We start from the raw sequence: 25421 nt of genomic DNA on the forward strand, positions 1-25421 counted from the left end.
GTGACGCACCCGCCTGGCACCCGCGCTGTCGTGTCATGACAAACACCCCTCAAACAAAAGGCTGCCTCCTGGCACCACGCTGGATCCTGTCTTTCACTCCTAACACGGGCCAGCACAGTCCTAGCACCCATCATGCACCAATCTGCTTCTTCACATCTCCCAAAGCATGTTAACGTGAAGTTAGTTTGTCCTGACGGACTGAGTGGATGTAACTCAAGTGACCAGAGACACCCGCCCCGTTCCCGCGGTGCCGCTGTGGGCAACGCCCGTTTCCCGGCGTGGGACGGCCCCTCCCACCCGCGCGCCAGCACCGCGCGGAGCGCTGATCCTCGCACCGCCCCCCCCGCGCGGCGCTGACGATCCTCGCGCCGCCCCCCCCGCGCGGCGCTGACGATCCTCGGGCCGCCCCCCCCGCGCGGCGCTGACGATCCTCGCGCCGCCCCCCCCGCGCGGGGCGCTGATCCTCGCACCGCCCCCCCCGCGCGGGGCGCTGATCCTCGCGCCGCCCCCCTGCCCTTGACGCGCTGTAACATCGGGTACCTGCTGGCACGCGTTACAGCCGATCGGCGCAGTCAGCCGCCGTGGGATGGGACAGCCCAGGGACTGCCAGGATACGGAGCATTGGGTTTCTCTTTTCCCTAAGCAAACCAGTTACTTTCAGGAAATATTGATGTAAAAGTCAAGCAAAGCAGGTCCAATGATCACAGGAGTCTTTTAATTTCTGTAATTCTTGCCATAATTCTACTTGGCAGAGAAGCTTCTGGTTGCACAGATGCACATGACCGCTATTCCCTTTGTGTCCATGCCAACCCTTCCTCAGAGGTGTGGGGAGGAGCCCGTGCACGTGCTGCTCCCGCAAAGGGACGCGGATTCCCTGAAATCAGTCCTGAACCGTCACGGGTGGGGAGGAGCCCGTGCAGTGCTGCTCCCGCAAAGGGACGCGAATTCACTGAAATCAGTCCTGAACCGTCACGGGTGGGGAGGAGCCCGTGCAGTGCTGCTCCCGCAAAGGGACGCGGATTCCCTGAAATCAGTACTGTGCCTGACTGCGTGTTGTGCGTGTGCTGGCACTGCGGGAGGATCATTGTCCTTGTGGGTGGGGAGTGGCAGGGTAATCACGCTGATGCAATACTGGAAAGTTCTGCTCACCACCACACAGACTATCAGCATTACAGAGACAATAATTATTTGCACTTGTGTAATATCTTTCATCCCAAAGTATTACTGTGTCCTTTAACATGTTAGTTCATTAATAAAGCCACAAACAAATGCACAGAGAAGTAGAGAAGTACAAGTCCACCCATCGCACACGGGAAACACGTCAGTGAAACAAACACACCACCTCAGCGTGATTCATAGGTGTGTTCCCTTCCTCCTGGATCACGCTTCCTGCTGACACCAGTTCTGTTCAGTTGTCTTCAGGAAACAACAAGATACAATATCTAGGTCAAAAGTAAAATTCTGTCCTTACTGACAGCATCAGAACTGTTCTAGGGGCAAAAAGCTGTAATTGTAATTCACAGCCACTTCAAACCAGGGGTTGGACTGAAGTGCGAGTGCAAAATGACGTGAAACACAAAGGTATCACAAAGTGTCACAGGGTGGAATAAGGTTTTCCATGTCGCACTTTTCTTTCTTTAGACACTTGTGTTGAAATCAGAAGCAAAAAATCCCCACCCAAAACAACTGAAGAGAGATTTCTCTTCCTGGAGAAAAACAGGACTTCCAGATGCTTCTTCATCTTAAAATAGCTAAGAAAATTGTCTTTAAAAATTGCACTTCAGGCTTGATTTTATCCTGTCTTGAGTTGGTGGCAAAAGTCAGGTGATTGATGATGTAGTGTTACAGTCATAGGAACTACTGGAAAGAAATCTTAATGCACAGCACTGGGCATCCATCCCAGCTTCCTCCGCGGACTCCAGCTGCCCCTGTGGCACCATCTGCCTTTGCGGCCCGTCCCTGAGCCCTCTGCCCTCCCACATGTTAATCGGGATGGTTGTACTTAGGCTGTTTGGACAGCAGCTGATGCTTAAAGATTCAGATGTAATCCAGTTGCCCGAGACTCTGAAGTTTTTGCTTATGACCTTTGAATTCTGAAGTTATACGTTTTTCTTCATCAAGCTAACAGAGCACACAGTTTCAATTAGAAAAGTGAAACTATTGCTGTGGAGGAAATTGAGAGTATCTTCACTAAAGCTGGGGAGATACTGTGACATACAATTAATGTTAGAGACTAATATAATCCACAAGTAATGGTCCCAAGTTTCCAGGTACTCCAGGCAGACACTTTTGGCGTGTTTAGTTTCCTGAGTGTTGAAAAAACCTGTACTAGCATGTGATATGCACGCTGCTCAAATACAGCACTCGGCCTGCTGCGGGGAACCGGAGCCAGCAATGAACGAGAACCACCACTTGTAATGTCAGCATTGGCTGCGTCGGAGAGAGCAGACTAAAGGAGCATGAAAATCAAATGTTAGTATCTAAATCCACACATCAGTAATGAAATATTGTAAAATAAATGCATCACATTAATGTGATATTAGCGTAGATGATTTAGCTGGTCTAAGTGTACAACAGAAACAAGTCATGTATTTGCCTTCGGTAGCTTCTGATAAATAACTCTTCTGTCAAGAATTTCAGTTATAAAAACCACATAAGGCTTTGCATTCACTTATGTCTGCCCTCAGGTTTTGCAAGCGGTAACAGACAGGGCTCACAACAGTGAGAACCGTTGTTGAAGGCAGCGGGATTACAGACAGAAATCCCTGTATATGGCTGTAAACTGTTTGGAATAGAGACATCATTATATATTTATAAACAAGGACCTGAGACTTCTCTGTGTCACTTCAGTTTTTTATCGCTCTAACTCCCTCAGCAGAAATACGGGAATAAGTCTTTTTGTAACTGTAAGCCTGAGGTGAGGCATTACCGAAGTACACCGATGTGTAAACCGCAAGTTCCCCTCAACTTCTACCTGTCAAGCATTTCACAGAAATGAGCCTTAAAGTATTAAGAAAAAGGGTAAAGGTTCGGTATTGAACCGCCCGCCACTGTCCAACCATTTTTCACATGAACCAAGACCGAAGGCTGCAAGCTTTGCCCCGGCCACCTGGTCTGCGCAGGATGCGCAGCCCGGCCACCAGCTTCTCTGCGGGAACGCAAGAGAGCCCGGACAGCCCCAGAGAGCACGGCGGAGCGGGGCGAAATCAGAGCTCCTCACGTGGCACCGCCGGCGCTCACAACAGAAATGTACAGTTATTACAGAAATAATTGTCAAAAAGTGATTATATATTCCAGAATCTCTTCCTCACTGGAAACATCTGTAGGAATTCTGAAGAACTTATAAGAGGAATAAATGTCATAAATAAGTACAAAATAGCTTATTTTTGCATACATTGAATACAGAAATTGTATGAAAAAATGTGGGTTTTTTTCCCCAATGATTGTATACTGATAAGCTGTTAAGTAACAATTTCTGTCAAGAAGAAGACTTCCTAAAATAAGATGTTTGATTTATTCTCCATTTCCTAAATATAAAAATTACAAAACTACCCTGTTTGCTAAACAATCCAGGTTAATGGTGACATAGGTCAACCTCCTTTCTGTGTTAGCAAGAGATGCAGTTGGGTGGCTGGTATTTCTGCTTACTTCTGGCAGCTATTTTCATTTAGTGTTAGAGTCTGCCTTTACTAGACTGATGAAAAACACCTGTTCCAGTGAGGTCTTTGCCTTTTTAATTTCACCTGTGTTGGGGTACCAGAGCTCCTCAGTGCAAGCTGTGCAACACTGCTACAACACAACAGCTTCTCCAAGAGTTGCTCGGACTGGCGGCAGCCTCCCACGTATCCAACTGTAACGCACCAACACTGCGTCATTAGAACCCACGGCGTGTTGTACACTGAGTTTTCTGAAAGGCTCTGGAGAGGGGGCTCTCAGTGCAAACCGAAAGAACGAACGGAATGCTCTTGTCACCAGGGACAATCAACTGTCCGAGGGGCGCGCGGGCTCCAGAGCCGCACGGCTGCTCATCGGCTGCTCCGCACCCCAAACGTCCCGCTCACAGGAAGCGCTTTGTTAGGAACCATCTGGCCTTTCTTTTTAACTGAACCTTCAGTCCAAAAAACTGCAGAAGATCGCAGGAACTGTAGAGAACAAAATGTTTCGTTGTTTAAAATATTTGGCTTTTTCAAGTTTCTGTTATGAGTTCTGTCTTCTGCAATCATTTTATCAATATCATTTTATGCAATTTTTGCATATGTAGCAATGGATACAAAAAGGCACTGGAAAGAATGAACTGTAAGCGTAAATAAGCCTGAACTCTGTCTCATTCAAGTACTCGGTGTCGGCAGCTCACCTGCCGTCGCGAGCTCTCGCGCGGGCCCCGCGGCCCGTGGCCCAGCGGCGGCTGCAGGCGGGAGCGGGGGCGGCGGCTGCAGGCGGGAGCGGGGGCGGCGGCTGCAGGCGGGCGCGGGGGCGGCGGCTGCAGGCGGGCGCGGGGGCGGCGGCTGCAGGCGGGCGCGGGGGCGGCGGCTGCAGGCGGGCGCGGGGGCGGCGGCTGCAGGCGGGCGCGGGGGCGGCGGCTGCAGGCGGGCGCGGGGGCGGCGGCTGCAGGCGGGCGCGGGGGCGGCGCTGGGCTCCGCGGGATGCGGCCCGGCCAGCGGCTGCAGGCGGGCGCGGGGGCGGCGCTGGGCTCCGCGGCCCGGCCAGCGGCTGCAGGCGGGAGCGGGGGCAGCGCTGGGCTCCGCGGCCCGGCCAGCGGCTGCAGGCGGGCGCGGGGGCGGCGCTGGGCTCCGCGGCCCGGCCAGCGGCTGCAGGCGGGCGCGGGGGCGGCGCTGGGCTCCGCGGGACGCGGCCCGGCCAGCGGCTGCAGGTGGGAGCGGCGGCGGCGCTGGGCTCCGCGGGAGCGCGGGGCGGCGGCTGCAGGCGGGAGCGGGGGCAGCGCTGGTCCCCGCGGGACGCGCGTCAAGGGCCCGATCGTTCGTTCCTTTGGAAACACGGTAACTGAAGAGCCCCGAAGGAGGACGAGAATCTTTGCTTAAATCCATGAGGAACTGCTGCTAAATGTAATGGATATAAGTTCAGAAAGCTTAAGAGGACATTTTGAAGATTTAGCAAGTCAGCAATGTGGCCTAACATCTTTTTCTTTGAATAGAAGAATATTTGAATACCTCAGGATAAATTTTAGGTAAAATTAAATAAAACATGAAACACTTGAAAAGATAAGGATGTGCTTGTCTGATTCAACAGAGGAACATGAGTCAGGGTTACGAAGCAAAATTGGGATGATGGCGTTAAAGTGATGGAAAATGATCTCTGCACCCATCAGCCACAACCTGCATGTCGACAGGTTTGAACTTCTGCATATTAATCAGTGTTATAGCTAATTGAAAAGGATTTTACGGCTACGACAGAACTGAAAGAAAAGGCAGAAGTGTGGCATGGTTTAGAGGTTTAGTTTCACTGTCAAGATAAGTAGCTGATTTCCAAATCTTGATATGACAAAATCTGGTGGATCTCTTCAATTGGCGTTCAATTGCATTAGCTGCTGTTTTCTTCCTTGGAAAGCTAAAGAGTGTTTTATCAATCTCACTATTTAATTAATTAATTAGATCCAAATCAATACTGATGCTGATTATTATGAGTGAATTAATTAATTATATTGCCTATTTCAGAGTAAAAAGTAATTTACAGTTAATCAAGATACTTAAATTGATACTGTGTGACGTTTCAATGAGAAACATGAGCCGGAACTAATGAGAATCTGGCAGATATCTACTGATAAATATAAAAGTTAATCAGCTTCCTGATTTAACCTTTGTGTGTCACATTGCGTTCCAGTTTAATCATGGAAAGCTGCTAAATGTCCCGTGGCAGCTAAATCCCGTTTGTGCTTAGCTGTTGAGAAGATGGTCTCAGTGTGTACAACGGCACAGGGAATGGAGACAATAAGGAATTCGAATCATGTTGGAAGTCCAGCGCAGGACCTGGAGACAGTTCCTGTGCCTCCAGTACCAACAGGGCTATTAAAATCCTCAGGTGAGCGAGAAGAGACGTGATTTCGCCACAACCATAGTACCTGCTTTTGGAAAACCTGTGACAGAGGTTGGGACACCGTGGAGCTGGAAGCTTTTGCGTGAACTTTATAAATAATATACATAACTTCTGGCTCCTGCCTTTGCTTGTTTGTTTTTTGCATGACTTGCTGTAATAATAACCCAAAGGATACTCTTTGAGTGAACTCATGGGGAGAGTGAGGGCTATTACTTCAATTTCTCCAGAATGAAAACAGTGCAGACGACAAGTCCTTTGAAATTTTCCCTCTTTGGAATGGTACAGGTACGCCCGAGACAACCAAGCGCATGGAAGGTGTGAAACCACGGACCAGTGCTGGCGTCAGAGGGGATCCTGCACCTTTGGCTGAAGAACTGACACAAGTCTGACTAAAGAGGCATCTGAAGAGCTCTGAATCTGCTGGGATGCTCCGTGGAAGGTGAGAAGGTAAGTTTTAAGATACATTCTGAGAGCTTCTTGACCTGAATTTGTGGCGTTTTGCTCTGTAAGAGTAGGATGTTTTAACTCTGAGACATTTAACTCCACAGCCTGAAATTCAGTCAGATCGACTTAGAAGACAGCGGTGACCTGCAGCTGTCCAAAACTGCAGAACTGGCTCTGTAGGAAGTAGATCAGGACTTTTCACACTAAGAAGGGGCTATCTGGAGCCCTGAGATCCAAATGCGTTCCTTCGGGTCTGCTCAGAGGCCGGACAGGGTTGAAATCGCGTTAGGCCCAGCTCCGGCTGCTGGTTCTGCCACGGACACCCCCTGCGCCCCGCAGGGCTGCAGGTCCGGCCAGCGGCTCGGCCGCATGTCCTCGCTCCGCGGCAACGAGCTCCTGGAACACCCGTGTCCTCTGACTGTCCCGCTCCGGAGAGCACGAGCGGGCCTGGATTGTTAATGGAATTGATTACAGGTTGCAGACGCACGCAGGTTTTTCCAGGGGTTTTCCACTCTCTTCTGTAACTAAGACACTACAGGCAAAGGAATTGCAGATAAACCTGGGAAGGTGTCCTGATTTGTTCTGGAATTGTTCTTTCTCTGTGCACCAGCATGATCCTGTGGCAATAAAATAGTATTTTACAAGGAGTTCAGATCAATATATCAGTTTTTCTGTTTCATTTTACAGTTAGTAAAAGTTGATTGAATGGAAACTGTATAGAACAGTTCGGGGGCGGGGAAAAAGGGCATCTTCACAAATGGTATTGGTCCTGTCTTCATCTTTTGGGGCATTTCCCCCTAACTGCAAGGCAAGTGTCATGATAATTTATCTCTAAGAGCTTTCTAGGAAAGGTTTGCAAAGTGTTTTGGAGATCTTAAGTGTAACCTGGAACACTGTATTTTTGATGCAAAATAAGTACTGCCTTGAAAAGCATAGAAAGTATTTCTTTGTGGAAGTAGCTCACTGAATTGATTTCCAGCTGCATAAACAACAACCCCACCCAAACCCAGAAACCACTGTTAACATCGCTGGCCCATCCATGAACTTTGTTATTGCGAGTGTCAGAGCACAGACCTGGGCCAAGCCCTCAGGCTTCTCCTCCGCAGCCGAGAGGGACCAGCTCGGCGGGGAACGGGCCCCGGGCAGCGGCAGCGCCCGGCGGGGAACGGGGAACGGGGAACGGGCCCCGGGCAGCGCGGCCGCGCCCGGCGGGGAACGGGGAACGGGCCCCGCCCAGCGGCCCCGCCGCGGGCACGACACCAACCGCGGAGGCCACGCCCCCACCGGCAGCCCCCACCCGGCGGGGGCGGGGCCCGCCGAGCCCGCTGCCCCGCCCCTCCGTGTGCGCATGCGCAGCGGGGAGCGGCGCGTTCTCGCGCGTCAGCCGCCCCAACGCACGGCGTCAGCGTCACGGCCGCCCGCACGGCGGCGGCGGAGGCTCCGCCCCGCTGGCGACACCCGGCGCCGGGCGCGGGAGGGGCGGCTGCGGGCCGGGCGGCGCGGCGGGGCCGCGGGCGGGGGTATATGGCGGCGGGCCTGTCCGCCCTGGCTGCCAGGCTCTCCCAGTCGGCCGCGGCCAGGTCCTACGGCGTGTTCTGCAAGGGGCTCACCAGGACCCTCCTCATCTTCTTCGACCTGGCCTGGAAGCTCCGCATCAACTTCCCCTATCTCTACATCGTCGCCTCCATGATGCTCAACGTGCGGCTGCAGGTGGGCGGCGGGGCTGGGGGGCGGCTCGCGTCCCGGCTCCCTGCCCGGTGCTGCCGTTCCCGCTTCCCCGGCTAACGGTGAGCGCCGCCGGTCGGCTCCGGGCCTGGGGCGGCCGTTGCGCCCCCGGAGTCTCCAAGGGAACTGCCGCCGGTCTGTGCCGGTGGCCAGCGCCGGGCTCGCTGCGGCCGCCCCGTTACCGGGCTGCGCTGGGTGTGAGCGGTGAGCGTGCCGCTGCCTCGGCTGAAGTCTGCTCGTGTTACTAAGCCCTGGTTAACTTAACGACAATGAATTGTGAATATATGCATTTTCACAGTGCATTCCTGACACCCTGTAAGGAGCCAATAAAATAATTTCCTTCATCAGGTTTTTTTTTTTTTTTCTTTTTAAGTCAAGAACAATTGTAGCAGGGAAAAGGTTTTAAATAGTAATGTCATTGTATGAAAAAGAATGTTCAAATTAAGTTTGCATCTCCTCTCTTGAGCTTGTTTCTGCAAAAGATATAACTCCCTAAACCAGCTGTGACCTACACATGTTGGGAGCTCTCACTCTTTTGTAGGATTGAAGTTTCCTAATTTTATGATGAAATCAAAGCGTTGCTTTTAACTTGACTGGCAAGAGAGGCAGGCTGTGGGCCGTCACAGCCCCCGCCTGCTCTAGCCGGAGACTGGACACGTTCTCTCTCCTGGTAAACACAGCTGTAACGACAGTTTTGACAGCTGGCCAGTGGCCAAGCGCTGAAAGACAAGTCTGGTTGCAGTTTGTGACTTGTAAAAGGTAAGTTGAAATGGGAAGAGGTCAAAATGTGGCATCTCATATTGTTATCTTTGGGACTCATCCTCATCAAGTTCTGAAGCTTGAAATTGAGCCACGCTGCCAGGAATTGTACATGAAGCTTAGTAACCTTGGTGGCTAAAAATGCCTTGTCTTTGCTTGTTATCTGTGCTGGTACATAATAGTTCTCTTGTACCATCAGCTTGTCATAACTATGTACCCTCTACCTGCTGGTGCAGCCAGTCTGACCAGTTCCGTTTGGGAGGCTCCACAGGGTACGTGGTTATTTCCAGCGCTGTGTGACAGATTTCAGCATGCACTTCTGTTTACAGGAAGTTTACTTTAATATTTGCCTTTAATGTTAGGCCTCTAATCAGCTACGGTCTGCATTTCTATTGGTTAAGGAAAGCTGGACTGTTAGGGAGCAAACGCCTCTAGCTGCGTGTTTGCTGGCTCACTTTGATGCCTGTTACCAGAAGAGACTTTGTAGCAGATTAAACTGAAACTACAGAATAAAGTTCATATTTGGGTATACTTCTCACCCCTTTGGATGTGCTCAGCCAGTAAGGAGACTTGTCTGGATGACTATTGCTTTCTGCAGCTGGGTTATTCTTTTTCTTGATGTTAAAGATTTTTTGAAAATTTCTATATTCAGGACACCAAAAAAGTGGGATATTAGTGTAACAGCATCCTGCGTTCTTTCTCTTTAGGTCCATATTGAAATCCACTGACTTGTGACTTGGTGTGCTGCTTGCGCTGTGTGCTGCAGCTGCAACCACGCTCCTCTTCAAGCCCAGCTCACTGAGAAACACCAAAGCCATGCTTGTCTTCTCTAGGACTATGAAGGAAGAAGATTTAAACCGGAGACAAGTATGTGACAGTGGCGCAGGTCATCACAAGGCAGCAGCTCACCTGATGCACATACATTCCGTGTTGAACGACTCTCAAAATCATAGTAGCAGTTTACAAAAAGAATTAGTTTATTTTAACATCAGGAACTGTTCTCTCTTTAATACTATACTTCTGCCTGCTGTTGGCAAGGAAATGCCTCTGAGTTTGAGTGAATCAGCAGTGGGGAACTTCAGTGCAACTGCTTCTTGGAAGGATTCATTTCATCTGCGTTTTTCTTCTGGGAAAGACAATCTTGATGGGGTTTCTCGCCGCATTAATAGCGTTTCAGTAATGGGCTGGCTGGAGAAAGCTTGCAGTTTTGCTGGAGACTTCAGCTCACATTGTCCAGGAGACAACTTTGTATGTTTTGCACACTTCTGGCTGGGAGACTTGTGGTATAACCTGCAGTTTCTGGAATTAGAAATGAGCAGCAGCAAAGAGAATGAGTTGCCGCTTGCATTTCTTCAAGAGTTGGAGCTCGGTGGACTTCCTGATCTCTGGTATATTCCAGTTGCCTCACTGAATGAATATTCTATGGGACTCTTAAACAGCCAGAAACCACGGGGTTGTATTTGTTACTTAACCCTTGTATCTTCAGAGCAAACACTTGGATATGAGAAAATGCTTTCAAATATACGATACATGACTAATAATTTTCACATCATACAGCTAGTAACTTCTGTGCTAGCTTTTGCACTAGAAGGTCTCTGGTATGCAATAGTGAAGGTAAAAAAGTACTAAGATTTCAATAATTACTGTTTTTAACATTAATAGAAACTTAACTAAGTAACAGACAAGGTTAGAGTTCAGGTTTTTGTGAGTAGACAGCTAAAGTAGAAATTAAACTTGTGTAATTGCTAGTAAAACTGGCTGTTAGAACAATAGGGACTTTTTTTTGGTAAGGAAAATCTGCATCTGAGTGGAAAGAACGTAATCTCAGAACTCTTCGGGACTTCTGCAGGTCTGCCATTGACACTAGACTAGAGGTCCATTTGTTTAGCACAGATCCTTTGTTTTCTTTAGGGTTTGTATTAGCTGAGTGCTCTGGCTACTATTTACAACCATTTCCATTGAAACTGTTTCTTGTAGAATTGAATTCTTGCCAGGAATCTAATAGTAACTAATTTATCGGGCCTTAAAACACTTGGATGCAGCATAATTCTCAGCAGTGTTCCCTTTCAGGGATGGTACTGGTCAACTTTAAACAATATCTCATGAGCTTTATTGCACTACAACAGACACTATAAACCTTTTTTATAAAAGAATGTGTTCTTTCTTTGAAAAAAGTGATGGTTATCGCTGAAGCATAGTAATAATTTCTGGGCCTGTTGACTTTGGCTTTGGGACAGATTTGTGACAACAGAGTTTGGCAAAGAACAGAGCAAGCATGTTGGAATCCACAGAGCTGCTTGTGAACAAGAATTTGCAGGAATATGCTCCCATGGGCAATTAGATGGAGAAACCCATTGTGTAGTAGGTCAAAGTGTGAACTCGGTGTCCAAAATTCTCAATAAGGGAGTCAGTGTAGGTGGCTTCTAGCAGCTTTCCTAAGGAGGGAGGGATTGGTACGGTCATTAGGATGCATTTTCAGCTCACCCTTCATTCTGAGTTAAAAACAAGGACATAAAGCAGAGTAAAGTCATGCCAGTGATTCACACACCAAATATCCTTTTGCTGGCGAGCTTACTTCATTTTGGAAACAAAATAAGTGATGTTGCAGTTAGTTTGAACCGAATTCACCTGGAAACCCAGTGGAGTTTCTAACGTGGTGTTTGTTTGGGAGTTAACACACTTGTGTAGAGAAGTCCTTGATACTGAGGGGGAGACGCTGGTTATCAGTGTTATGGGGAGAAATGCTGGAATTTTTTAACCTTATTGATGTGCTGAAAGTAAGATCTACTACTTTTTACGTTAAATGATGTATTGCGTTTTTATTATCCCCATGGGTTGGCAATTTCTTCTGGATGTTAGAAGAGATAAAAAGCCCTTTATTTTAGAAAATAACTTTTTCCCTGGTGTGTAGTTTTATTAATTGCTTAACCTCTAGACTTTTTCCATACAGTTACTTGTCACAAAATTACCAAAAACCTCAAAGTAATAATGGGTTACATATAGTAAGTAACTATTTTGACAAGTTTCCTCTTAGTTAAACCATTCATGCTGTTCACTCCCACCTCCACTGCTGCAATTCATCCCCCTCGCAGCGGAGCCAACGCGAGTGTGTGTGGCTCTGGACACTGAAGTGACGTGGAGCTGAAGCCCCCAGGGCCAGAACGAAGGGCACTTCTCCAGAGGTCTGTGGCTTGTCTGCGTTAGGGTGTTGATGTTTGTAACTGCATCTCTATAACTAGCTATATGGGTAAAGAAATACTCTTTTCCTGTATGGTGTTTCTTTCCAGTTGCACATGAACACAATCCTGCATCCACAACTGAGTGCTGAAACTGCCCAGATAAAGAACTGATTGGCACAATTGTACCTCTGGTTGTTACTTGAGACCTCGTCTCTTCAGCTGAACAGTTTGGCCTGGAAGATTTTCTACTCTGCTGTACATCATTTGGGAACCAGATATTTATGGAACCATAGTTAAATACAACAAAAATGTGTAGGCGATATTGTCAGCTTAATAGGCAAGAGGAGCAGCTAACGGCATAAAAGCATTAATCCAGTTTTTAAGGCGCCTATTCTGCATGGTGATTTTAAAGGTGCAAATGAAACGTGAGAAAAACCAACTGTAAATTGGAGTTTAAATGCATGTACAGCGGGGTGCCCAGGGCTGTCCGTTTACTGCTGACAGGCCTGTGCAGGAGGGCACCTCGAACTCCAGATCACAGCCCCGCTCGTGCAGTCCTGCTTTAAGCAAAATTTGCTTTGAGTGAGTGGCCTTTAATCACTTATTACAGTATCACTTTAAATACATATACAATACAGCTAAGTGAACTGATGGATTTTTTAATGTATTATATGTATATTGACTATAAGATATAAAGAATATGTCTTAAGTGAGTGGATTTTATCCATTTCAAGATAGTTTATGTACTTTGCCTTGGATTTTGTTGCTTAAAACCTAAAAGGTAACTTTGTAACTTGAACATTCCTTCTGAAATTCAAATAAAGGATAGTTTGGTGTGTTAAAATCTCATGTAATATGCTGCACTTTAAGCTTGGGGAGGCCATAAACTGAAAGCGCTGTTCTTGCTCTCACAGAACTGTTCAGCGGTGACAACGCTCAGTTGGCTTCACTGCCTGGGGGAGAACAGTGAACCAGAAGGATGCCAGTCCTTTGAAACTATATAGAAATCAAACACTATATGGTTTAGGCCACTGTTCTCTTCCTGCAAATGCTTTGATATTAATTAATCTCAAAAGACAGAAGGTGTCTCAGCTAAGAACCACTTTGTGTGGAGTTTTGTGGCTTCAATAGGTCAGATGTGCAAACTGCTTTTCTGAGTAAACATCCTGTTAGGGCTGGGATGGATGATTATTATCGTACAGAAGAAGAACATTTTTAGTAGGGGTAAGGGACCTTTATACTGAGCCGGGAGTTGCCTTCTTATTTCCAGTTCTTTTCTCATCTTGCTATTCTGTTGGTGTTGGAAAAGGGTGTTTCTAAGCAAAATGTCCTGCTAAACAACTCATGCTTTCTAAAATGTCATTCACCACTGTCTAGATCCTTCCTGCACTACACAGCACAGATCTATTTCTGCCATTAGAAAACAAATTAAGGAAATACTCAATATTTAGAGAATTGCCTGGTGGTTTCCTATAAATGTACACTAGTGGAAATTTACTATAGTGTACTGCTTTGAAAAAGAAAATATACTTTTAAATGTGTGCACACAGAGCTCTGCATGTAGATAAAGTGTTTTCTCACAGTATGATGCTGGAATGCTTATACAAATGCTTATTTGCTTTCTGACATTACAGTGCCAAATGCGGCAGTTGGTGTTTGTCAGTGCGATGTGATCTGTGTGCGTCGTCCTGCGCCGCGCGGTGCATCTGCAGGCAGCCCTTTGCTTTCTCAGTGCTGGTTGTGGGGTTTCTTGTCTGTTTGGGGTTTGGTGGTGGTTTTGTTGTTATGGGGTTTTTTAGGGCTGTAAAAACTGCACTTTCTTAAACTTTGCCAAAGTTTGTTTTTGTCTCCTTGTCTCCTCCCTTCCCCCTCCTGATAGGTTTATCTGCTTTTAATTTTTGGAAGAAGCAAGCCTGTATGTACTCTGCTAATGTATCATCTTATTGTCAGGTTGTTCCTTTAGTTTTATGGCCTGGTCTCGTGTATATTTTCCTTCTCTTCCCTCCCCAAAATTTCTCAGCATAAGCATATACTGATGTTCGGTTTCATTTCAGAAACACTCCCCTGTATTAAAAATGGACAGAAACTGTGTAGATTGGTATCTGATATGGAAGAGCTGGAATGATGCTATCCTTCACTACCCTGCGCCAAGAACATCCTATTGGTGTGTACTTTGACTAACCCTGGGTTGCATTTCAAAATCTCAGTTATCTTAGGCTTTTTGGAATTGCTGGTACAAGACTCAGACCAAGCAGATGGTTATTTTGTTGTTAATGATGAAATACATTTAAAAGCTAGAACATCTTAGAAAGTAGTGGCCTGAGGGACTTCTAGAAAGTCTACCTTGAAAAGATTCAGTTTATTTCCACGATCTCAATATATTTATAGTCTGGTTTGCAAATATCTTTTTTTCCTTCTTTGTGGAAGATCTGTATAAACCTAACAGTAAAAATAGTTAAAACCCAAACTTGTAAAAGTATGAGTGTGTTTTAATTTTCTGGTCATAGTCAATTTTACCTATTATCAAATATAAAAACACCTAGATGTAATTTAAGCGTTTGTTCTTAAAAGTAGGTAAATCCGATGCTTAGTGCCTGAATCATCAGCTGAAGCTGATGAGTGTTCCATGGACCTTCCTGAAAGCGCGTTCTGCTGTCTGCTGGTGACTAACGCTACTTTTAATTGCCGATACTCACAATACTTCCTGTGAGCTGTGCTGTTATCCATGCAGAACAATTTTAGTCTATGGCCTTGGTCTTTGGCCTCGATATTTCTACATTTTGTTTTATTGCAAGGGGGGGAGATGGAGAAGACTGGCACAAACCATTTTTGTTTGTTCCAGATAACGATGTTTACAACTTTGTATGTACTTTAGAAATTTATCGTAACACTTTTGACTTGTGAGAGGAGTTTCCATAGTAAACTTGAAGCCTGTTGTCCTAATGAGGTGAATACAGAGTTTTGAGTAACGTACAGTGCTATCTAAACTTCAGAAGGTGCTGCTCGCGTACACCACAGGAGGGAGTTAAACGTCAGTCTTTGCGTGATTTCCGTTACAGCATTGTTTTGTAGTGCAGTGCATTTCAGTTTATAAATATGCTGACTTCGGCTGTCTCACGGATTGTCACTGCAAACGTGTTAATGTACAAAATTGATACACAGCAGTCACATACTGGAACTGTTTACAATTGAACTCTGAATACCAGTTGATGGGTCCTATCAAGCTATTTAAAACAGAAATAAAAATATTTTTTAAAAATTCTTTTGTCTGTGCTCAACAAAAGAGCTAGTTTTGCTGCTTCTCGCTCCAGTTTTTCACTGTGCAAATGGTACGGATGTACTTAAAGAGATCATGTTTCTGACAATATAAAGTCAGACAGTGAGTGGCTTTTTCAGAGATAAAATTTGAGAGATGTGTGTTTACTGAATACCAAACAAATTAAACGTGTGTGAGAAGAAAAGGGCATTTATACTTGGTCTTGGAGATGTGTTACCTGACCTCTAGGCTCGCCTAATCATGTTAGCCACCAGCGTTCATTCTTTTTACAGACCTTTTTTAAACTGACACAGCAAAGCAGTTACATTCAATATAGTTCCAAGGTGTTTCCTAACCAACTGGCTCTAACATTGCAACATCGTTTAATTTTAGAAGGTGGAAGCAAACCCCGCTAAATGTGTGGGACAGCCCCAGCACCGCTCTCGCGGAGGTAAAACCGCCTCGGTGTTAACAGGTGTGTCACACCTCGTGTTTTTACCGAATGAAATATTCACATGAAAGGTGCGGAATAAACGCGTATCTTCTGCTTAATGTTGAACATTAAAAAAACCAACCAAACCAGAAACCCCTTTTCAGGTCTCTTCTGAAGGTTGCTATCAGGTGCCTTCTTGATTCTAGACTCAAAAGACATAATTAAAGTTTTTGCTTGATCTCAGGGTCCCTTGATGCCATGAGTGATGTGTTCTGAGGAAGTATGTTATTGTTATGTGCTCTATTTATTCTGAAAAGAAATGATATTGACAAGGCTGAAGAAAAGGCTGATACCGTAAGTATAAAATCAACAATTAATATTTTTCTTAATGGTAAATGCTGAGAGCATCTTTTCCTTCCACATGCATCTAATAGAGGAAAAAAAAAAGAAGGGGGAGAAGAAAATGAATGTAGTAATCTAATAAGGGCCATAAAGTCTCAGCAGCCGCTTAGACACGCGCGGTGAGGAACGCGCCGTCCCTGCCCCTCGCGCGCCGGAGGTGGCTCCTTCCTGCTGGAAAAGCTGCCCACGTCCCAGCCACCCCACTGTGACAGTGATGTGGCTTTGCCTTGATTACTCATGTTGTCATCACGTTCAGATGGTTTATTGGTAGTTTTAAGTATATTTATATAAGTGGGTGTGATACCTGCAGCACATGGGGGACTTAAAGGAACTCGCAATACTTTTGCAAATAAACTCAGCAATAGATGTGCTACCATGTACACATCCAAATCTCTTCCTATTAGGATCTGAAGTGTTTTGAAGTCAAATTCAAGTTGGCAGCCTAAGACTTTGTGCTTGCCTGTGTCTCTGTTCACCGCATCTTAGAACAGTCTGTTGGAAGGGACCTTGAAAGCGCATCCCGTCCAACCCTGCCATGAGCAGGGGCATCTTCACCCAGACCAGGCTGCTCAGAGCCCCGCCCAGCCTCATGCTATAGAATTCTCTGGGAGGAGCTCATTTGTACAGCAGCCCAGATTTCCTCTTTGCAAATGTGAGATTGCCAGATGAACCTTTTAGCAATTTAGACCCATCAAAACATTCACCTCTTCAGTATGTCCCTAGCTCCTATCTTTTCTGGCAGATATGAGAGCAGCTTAAAATTTAAAACAAAGCAACAACAAGGCCCTCTCAAATCAAACAGAAGTACCAAAGATTCTGCTGAAGATATTCACATTTCTTAAAGAGATGATGTTTTAAAAGTGGACGGAGTGATTTACCTTCCATTAAAGAAGAAAATATTGGATGGGGGTCTTGTAATACAGAACTGTGGTGTGCTTGTAAAAAAGCACACTATATGTCTCTTGAGCATCAGGAAGCACTGTTTCTATTTGTTATCACAAATATCTTCTAGACATACCAAAATACTCCTTTATTTATCTTTAACCTCATAGTTCAAAGAAAAATAAAAAAAAAAACCAACCAAAACCAACAACAACCAAAAAACCATCAACCAAGAACACAGCACATTTTGGAATACTTTCAAGCATCATGCATTGTTAAAAGTATCCCCAAGTGCAAAGGACCAAAACCAACACAGAAGTCAAACGCTCACCTCTTGCTCATTGAACAAAAAGCCATCAGCAATGACAAGCAGGATGTTCTTGATGCTCTTGAAGCCCTTAATCACTCTAGCTGGAAGTCGTTCACAAATAACCCTTCTGAGTCCGGGTAATCCCATCTTGCCTCAGATAATTAAAAACACCTTTTCCACAGCAGAAATTCCTAAGTGGCATTTCAGATCTTAGCCTTGCATTACAAGTATCGCACGGTGACTGCAAGCAGGGGTGACCTGCTTCAGAGTTAGAATAGTTACAACAATTATAATTTCTGGTCTTTGCTCCTCTCATTCAATATAAAAGCATTTAAGATTAAAAAACAAAAATATTTTTGTGATACTGTATAGCACCTTTCTAGGAGCTTGCTTGAACACCTTCGGATGTCTGTCATTTAAGGTTTGTATATGCTGAATTTTCCATCAGGTTGCAAATCAGAGACTACCGCAAAAACTAGATTTACTTGTCACGACAGACTGAAAATTTAAACCTTTTTCCGAGCTGGACAGCCTTCTTTTGTCTCCTCTTCCCTCTAGCAGCTTTCTGAGTGAGAACATCTGTACAGACTACAGCAGGTTTCAAGCCCTTCACTTTGATTTACGGTATCTGTTCCCAACAATCTGTTGGTTAAAATAAAAGCTGTCTGGTCTGTGTTGTCACTGTCAAACAGGATTTTCAGAGCTCTTCCTCACATTTTCTTTCTGGTTTATAACCATTCATTTGCACTTGAAAACTGTACCTTCTGATTTCTTTCTATTTAGCTAAACTACTTACTTGCCAGTGCCAGCACATTATAAGTCTTTAGAAATTTTCATCAGTTCTGCTATTTTGAAAGCAAACGAAACCAACCAAACAAAAAGTTTTCAAAAATATATCTCCACCACCTTTGTTTCATTTTGGGTATTTGAAAATGTTCTCCATCCTGCTGAACGGCCCACCTGACGCAGTGATCGCAGAGGAGAGCTGCCTCCGTACAACTGAGATTTCCGATACGCGGAAATACAGCGAAGCTCTAAGATACACATTTAAAAAAAAAAAAGAACCAAAATCCGTTTAATTTAATTACTTTTTAAGGCATTAGTTTTTCAAATGTGTCCACCGTATTTTGTACACTGTTTTCTTTTTTTTTACATTACATTCTTGTTTTACCTAAGCATGGCAATTTGCCAGCCTTAGCTTCTACTGATAAATTCTGCTATACAAAGCAAAAGTGTTTATATCTGAGGCCACTTCCTTCTGTTATTTTATCATCTTCCTGGTTTTGTCTGTTTTCAATAAATGCCTCTGTATTTTCACATTTTTTATATGCATGTATACACAGATCTTTTCCCCGTATTAAAACTGACAGTTACGAGCTGGTAAGGACAAAAAGGACAGACTGTTGACTTCAACTTCATTGCACTAATATGCTATACAGATGCTTTTATATCACATTATTAAAGGATCTTAAGCCACTGATATAAAAAATATGTCCTGAATATGGGAGCGGGGTGGGGAGGAAAGGGTCGGTATTTCATAAAAAGGTATTGAAATGGAAATAATCTCTGGGTGCAGCTATATTTGAGTACCACAGAACGACACATGGAGGCTAGGTTCTCGCAGTGAAAATGTGTTCTTTTAAAGCATCTCATATTTAAGCATTTTGAAATTTAAAATCTAAAAATAGATTATGATGGAGACCAAACATCTCTCCATCATCTGTCTCAAGAGGTCGAATATTTCTGCCTGAAGAGAAAAACCTAGAAAAATCAGCAGTTAGGAGAAGCCAGAGAGATCCCTGCACACACAGTGGAACCCAAAGCAACTTGAGCGAAAGGAGAACTGAATTAGGGGCCATCAGGGTAGAAGAATGAGACTGGAGGAAAAAAGTCAAAGTTACATTTCAGCAAACTGGAAAAACCTTTTGGAACTCACAAGAAAGAGAAGCTGTTCCTGATGTCACTGCCCAACTTAGCAGTGAATTTAGCATGAATTCCTCTTTCCCACAAAAAACTGTTACTAAGGATGTAAGCTGCAAATCATCATGTACTAATCTTTTTATGAAGACATTTTTGTTGTTGTTCTGTAGACCTATTGTTCTTTTACAACTATATTAACAGACTAAAAATATCAATGACAGCTCTATCAGACTTAAATTACAATTTTATTTCTTAAGAATTATTATTTTACACTGCTGATTGAGATCACAGAAATCCTTTTCTGACCACAGAGGTACAAGGTACCAAATTCATCCTCCATGTAACTCCCCTGAGGTAAACAGAGTTACATAAGGAATTAATTGGATCCGTCTCCTTTATTTCCTCGGAAAAATTCTTTATTTTAGTGCTTGCCAAGTTTTTACTTTGACTCTCCCTTGCTTAACAGCTTCTTGTACTTAGAGACAGTTTATCTTTCTTTAAGACTATAAAGAGAAATACAGCAGGAGAAAGACAATTAAGGTGAAAATCTGCTTTTTCAATCGAAAGTACACTACTTAGGGTAAGAAAATGCCAAAACCTTTTTGTTTGGGTATAGACGTGCATGGGATTATTCTTAATTATATCCATGAGGATTAGAAAAGACTAAAGTAGTATGTATGAGAGAGAAAGGATTTAAGCGATGTTTTTCTGCCTCAGACCCCATGTGTTTTTTCCAGTTACAGCAGCTGGAATAAACAGGGACCTTTCATGGTCAGAGACAGTAAGAATTTTAAATATTACACGTTGCCTTTTAACAAAGAATCAGCATCCCTTTGCACGTGGACTCAACAGGGGCTATGTATTAAAAAATAACCTACAAGAGAAGCTGAAGGCATATTCTCACCAGTATACAACGGCCATTTCATGACACAATTAATTTAGTTTTTGGATGGTGACATGGCACAAAATTCTTTGTACAAATTCAACCCATGAGTACAAAGTTATTTAAAAAACCCCAACCTTACAAAGCAAACCCCTCACAAAACAAGGAGTAGAGAGTGGTTTTACTCCTTATGATTTTATTTTAGAGTAAGTATCATCTTCCTGCTGCCATTATAAAGCCAAGATAAAGCTTGGTCTCAGCACCATAACTCATAGCTGGCTAATCTTGACAGGAATGCAATTACATGCTCATATTTGATCTTTATCAATGTATTACCATTAGGTGATCTAGTATGGCACAGATCAGACATTAACAACTATGTAAGTCTGACTACGCGAAGTTTGAGAAGGGCTGAGCATGAGAGATCAGAAAGTGAAATTGATGGAGGGTCGGTGGTTCAGATAAGGTTTGAATGATGCAGCAACATTGTCCCCACTGACAAAATAACTATCCAGCAGCTTGCCTTCCTTCTTTCCACATCATCTGTGTCAAAGTCTACCAATGCTGCAGTTGTGCCAATGGAACAGTTTGTGGGACCATTGCATGAACATAATCAATGGAATATTTTGGATAAAAATCATTATTTGAGATAGAATGTTTAAAATGTGGATTGAGTGATCTGATTTACAGCATGGCTTCACAAACGGTTGCACGAACAGCTGAGAGGGCACTAAAAGTCAGAATCATTAACTGTCAGTTCCTGCTTCTGCCTAAATTTATGGCTCCATATTTATTAAACCCAGATTTGTGCACTGCTGACTAGCCAGCAGCAAGATTTGAGCCAGCTCATGTGGAGATATGCAATTGCATTTCAGACGCTCGCTGGTCAATCAGCAAGAGCACCTGGTCTAACCCTTCTAACACTGTATGTCACGAGCGAGCCCAGCTTGTCACTTGGCTGCCATACTCACTGCGGGACGCCAGCCCCATCACACTGCGGAGTTCTTTAAGAAGGCTGCTCCAGGCGGGGGGAGGAGGAACTGTGGGGGCCTCCCCTGTTATCAGCACTACTACAACAAATCCCTCAACTGCCGCCATAGGCACGCAGCTAGGGCAGGACTCACCTACGGTTTGCAGCCAGCTAGAGTTCCCAGCGTAGGGTCAATTAGCAATTTCAGATTCCCAGGCCTTGGCGAGACCGAAGAGTGGTGTGTGCTAATACATCTCAGCATTCCCAGCTGGAGTTAGCCAGCAGCGGTGAATTCGCAGACTGCAGCTGCTTCTCAGGGTGGGAAACTGGCCAAAATCAGTGCATGCTCCTTTGGAGAACTACTTTACATCAAGCTCTTTCATTTTCCTGAGATAGAAGAACCCTCTCAAGCTTCATGCAAAATTCCACTCACAATCTGTTTCAGTCCACGTCCTTCGAATCCAAGTCCTCCTTTTTTGCTATTTTAGGCACGACTTTCACGCTAGAAAGCATCCTGCTTCTGCCTAGTACTATGCATAACTAATACAGGTAGAACAAGTTCTAATGCAAAGTGTATTTCAGATCATAAGCATTACAGAGTTGGTGGGCCTCCAAAATTTTTAATGCATTTGGTTTTCTTCATTGGGACGTTCTGGAGCTCTTTATTCAATGACTCACCACTGGCCCTATCAGTGTCACACAATGGAAACAAGCACTGACTTCCAAAACCAGTAATATTTGATGCTAGAATAAGCTCATTTAGAAGTCTTAAAAAAACCAAACCAAACCAAATCAAAACCAAAAAACCACAACTTCAAATATATCAAGAATTGGAATTTGAAACAAGCTGCAAATAAAATTCAGGACATGATTTAAAAGTTCAACTGGAGAAAAACCCATGCAAAATTCTTAGAAGAATGGCATCTTTTCAGCATTTCCATTAACAAATAAAGAGCAGCAAAAAGGGAATCCACTCTTGCTGAGGAAAGGATGTGACAACCAACAGGGCTTTCCTACTCCTGAATTCTTTGATTATTAAAAAGAAGGGGGCAGGGAGGAGTAAAGAGTAATTTTCATTTTCATTCACTACTACTTGGAATCTGCTTCAAATTTAAATTCATAGAAATGGCAAAATATTTAACGAGCCTTTTAAACCACAAAAATATGATGCAAGAGATTCAGTTGTCTTCACTGACTCTCTGTGTAGGGAGAAATGTCATAATAGATCACTTCTAACCCCTTAAAATGAAAAATGACAGGATAAATTACTACTTAGTGGAAACTGAATCAAAACAGATACTAACCTATCCAAAGAGGGGAAAAAATACAAAGACAAAGTGTATTACCTGAAAATTCAGCAAATAACTACATTTATCATTAAGGAATCAATCCTGCCAACAGCAGTTTTTGGAGAAAGCCCAATTTTCCCCTAAAAATAATTTCAACAGACCAGCTATTAGCCTATTATTTACATGAATGACAGACTACGAAGTTCTTCCAGCACAGAAGGTTAGACATGTGGATATAAATCTGGCAAAGCACACTTGTGGTAAAAATAGAGCTGCAACTGCAGAAGGGATTGCAAGAAAGAAAGAAAGAAAAAGAAAAAAGATCACACAATCTTTAGAAAACTGTTGATTGAAACCCCTGTTAATACAGCAAGAAAAATAAAAGTCATATGTATTTCAAAACAGAAGAATGATCAAAGTTCCAGAAAACAAAGTAGATGCGAGAGAATTATTCACGTGAGTAGAAAACAGTTTATAGGAATGCATCCTAAAATAACTTGTCTTTCTACCCAGCATCTTTGTTGATAAGGAACTACCCAGTATTTAATGACAGTGGCACTGCTACTGTTGAATTACCAAATCTATAAAGTAGTTCTGTCGTAGAACTACTATAGCTACAATGTGGAACTATGACTGTAATTCTTTAGTTAATTTTGTACATTTTCAGAAAATCTATTCCAGACCTAGTTAGGCTGATAATCAGACATGAGACTTCTTTTATAAGCAGGAAGATGAGACAACAAGGTAAAAGGTTTGATCTTAAAAGTTTCAATCACACATCCCACCTGAACATTAAGCAGCTTTGTCCAGTAAGCACCTTGTACACAGAACTAACAGTTTAAGCCAAGAACACTTGTAGGATCAGGCCCATGCAAAAGTTGTCTATTTATACACAATATGTATAAAAATTCCAAGTTTTACGGAATATCTGCCATCATTTCAGAGACATACAGCCTCAAAGGAGACACTGTAATTTCAATAATCTTTTGTAAAATGTATCATTAATTAGTCATCCTACAAAAATGGAACTGGAAAGAACAGATTTTTGTTGGTAGAGTATTGAATGACTTATATTTCAAAGTTACAAAAAGTAAGCTACATATTCAACAATACAAAATACTGAAAATTTAACTGTTGGCTCAAGTTAATAATGAAGTTATAATAAAGAACCTTTTACTTTTCTCACAAGTTTAGAATTGTCTGATTTCACTGTGAAGCTTATATAAAATATCCCAACTGATCACTTATAACTAGGACAGACTTTTTTCACATCTTGCTTGCATCACAAGATAATTTTTATTTTTGCTATTGATTTGGAAAATTTTAAAATCTAGTATTGCTTCCATGAAGTCAACAGGAATTTTGCACTGAATTGATGGGAGGAGGACTGCTCTCCACGGCTCACTCTTCTCTGCTATAGGAATCAGTGACTGGACTATCTTGTTTTTTGCACTAGAATTTTCCTTATAGCAAAAGTATATTAAGCTATACTGAAATCTACAAAAGAAGGGAAAAAAATGATACCAACAAACAAAACCAACAAAATAAAAGAATATATTTTATATAAAGCTGTAAAACAACACAGATGAAATGAAAACAACGTAATCAATTATAAAAGTAGAATTTTTCTCATGAACCAGATTCCCCTCTAGTGTAAATAAGTTTTCTCAGCATGCAAAAATATTAAAAGCTCACTGTCAGTTCATCTGCACTCAGAATTATTTTAAAACTGCCTTGTTATTGCACTTCATAGACAAACATTTCAAAATCATTCTCTATGGTAATGCTTCTGTTTTATGTAATCATATCCTTTTTATACACTAAGCTATTAAACTTATAACAATGTTTAATATAAAATATGAAATACAGAAGAGCATTTTAAAGTTTTGTGATGATTATGATTTCTAGATGAGGTAAAACGCTTTACCACCGGAGCCGCTGTCAGAGCCAAACCTCAGCTCCCAGCAAAATGAGCTGTAACAGCTCCCTAACAGCAGCGGTGTCAAGAGGTGAGTGCTCCCGACACGGCTCCCTAGGCCGGGCTCTGCCCCATGCCAGCCTACAAGAGGAAAATGAAAACCACGATATTTTCCTGTTGGCTGACCCTTTCCTCCCACAGCTTCCTGTCTGAATAGAACTTTGACACCAAACGTTTCAAAAAAATAAAGACAGGTGGTGCCTAGGAAGGAAGGAAGGAAGAAAGGAAGGAAGAGTGGTCTGTGCCAGCATACTTTGCTTACCTTTACAGACTCTGGAGGCTGCTGATATTCCGACTCCTGTGATATCTCACCGAAGATCTTTACTGAGGACTTAGGAAATCCCACACATACTTTGACTCCTAGGGCAGTAAACAGGCAAATTCTTTCTGTTACCAACGTAGATAATACACACCAACACAAACCCCTGCGCCACATACAGGGAACAGTCCCATTCATGCACAGGCTCTTCACGACCCCTGCGGCAGGGGCAGCCCCCAGCGCCCCTCCAGCGCCAGAGCGGACGCACAAACGAGGAGCAAGCAAGAATCGGCAGAAAACATAAAGAAACCTCGTACACCTCAGGCTCCTTTTTGGAGACTTCAACCAACCTCGCCGTCCTTCACGATGCAGCTTCAGGCCAGCTCGGCCCTTGTCTTCCTGTCACCTCCTGCTCTTTCCCCATCTTTAGACTCCTTCAAAGGCACCAGGGGCCCGGCAGACAGTCTCTGGCTACCGCAGACCCCAAGAGACAACCCCAAGTGACATGAAACCCCAAGTGACTCGACGGGTCCCCTCAGGCCCTCCCGCCACGGCCCTCGGGTGCTCCCCGCGGTGCCCCCAGGCCAGGGCTCCTCCCGCTCCCTGTCCGCCGCCCTCGCCCCCTTCCCGTCGTGGCCGCCCCCGCCAGCCCTCACGGCCCCTGACAACCCACGGGGATGT

At 44.1% G+C, this 25421-nt stretch overlaps 1 protein-coding gene and 2 long non-coding RNA genes across 4 annotated transcripts; 2 read left to right on the plus strand and 1 right to left on the minus strand.

Annotated features, from left to right (window-relative positions):
- The first annotated feature begins 5876 nt into the window (after positions 1–5876).
- LOC309445639 lies at positions 5877–7100 on the plus strand. Its single transcript, XR_014185320.1, has 3 exons — positions 5877–6036; positions 6337–6498; positions 6600–7100. It is a non-coding gene; the product is annotated as an uncharacterized lncRNA (long non-coding RNA).
- Positions 7101–7863: 763 nt separating this feature from the next.
- On the plus strand, positions 7864–13002 carry SMIM10L3 (small integral membrane protein 10 like 3). 2 transcript variants are annotated; one of them, XM_082064619.1, is made up of 2 exons: positions 7864–8282; positions 9687–13002. In XM_082064619.1, exon 1 carries the CDS (start codon positions 8020–8022, stop codon positions 8278–8280), a length of 261 nt encoding a protein of 86 aa, XP_081920745.1. In that variant the 5' UTR covers positions 7864–8019; the 3' UTR covers positions 8281–8282; positions 9687–13002. The 2 variants fall into 2 exon arrangements, with proteins under 2 accessions (XP_081920745.1, XP_081920746.1); XM_082064620.1 differs by having other exon boundaries at positions 7864–8205.
- Positions 11279–25399, minus strand: LOC309445638. Its single transcript, XR_014185319.1, has 3 exons — positions 25091–25399; positions 24744–24841; positions 11279–11414 (listed from the first exon to the last, which is right to left on the minus strand). It is a non-coding gene; the product is annotated as an uncharacterized lncRNA (long non-coding RNA).
- Positions 25400–25421: the final 22 nt, after the last annotated feature.

The sequence above is a fragment of the Streptopelia decaocto genome (assembly GCF_964273445.1).
Source record: "Streptopelia decaocto genome assembly, chromosome: 13".
NCBI lineage: Eukaryota > Metazoa > Chordata > Aves > Columbiformes > Columbidae > Streptopelia > Streptopelia decaocto.

Bases quoted from the DNA above. Each gene is read 5' to 3' on its own strand.
- SMIM10L3 (XM_082064619.1), top strand. From the start codon at position 8,020: ATGGCGGCGGGCCTGTCCGCCCTGGCTGCCAGGCTCTCCCAGTCGGCC.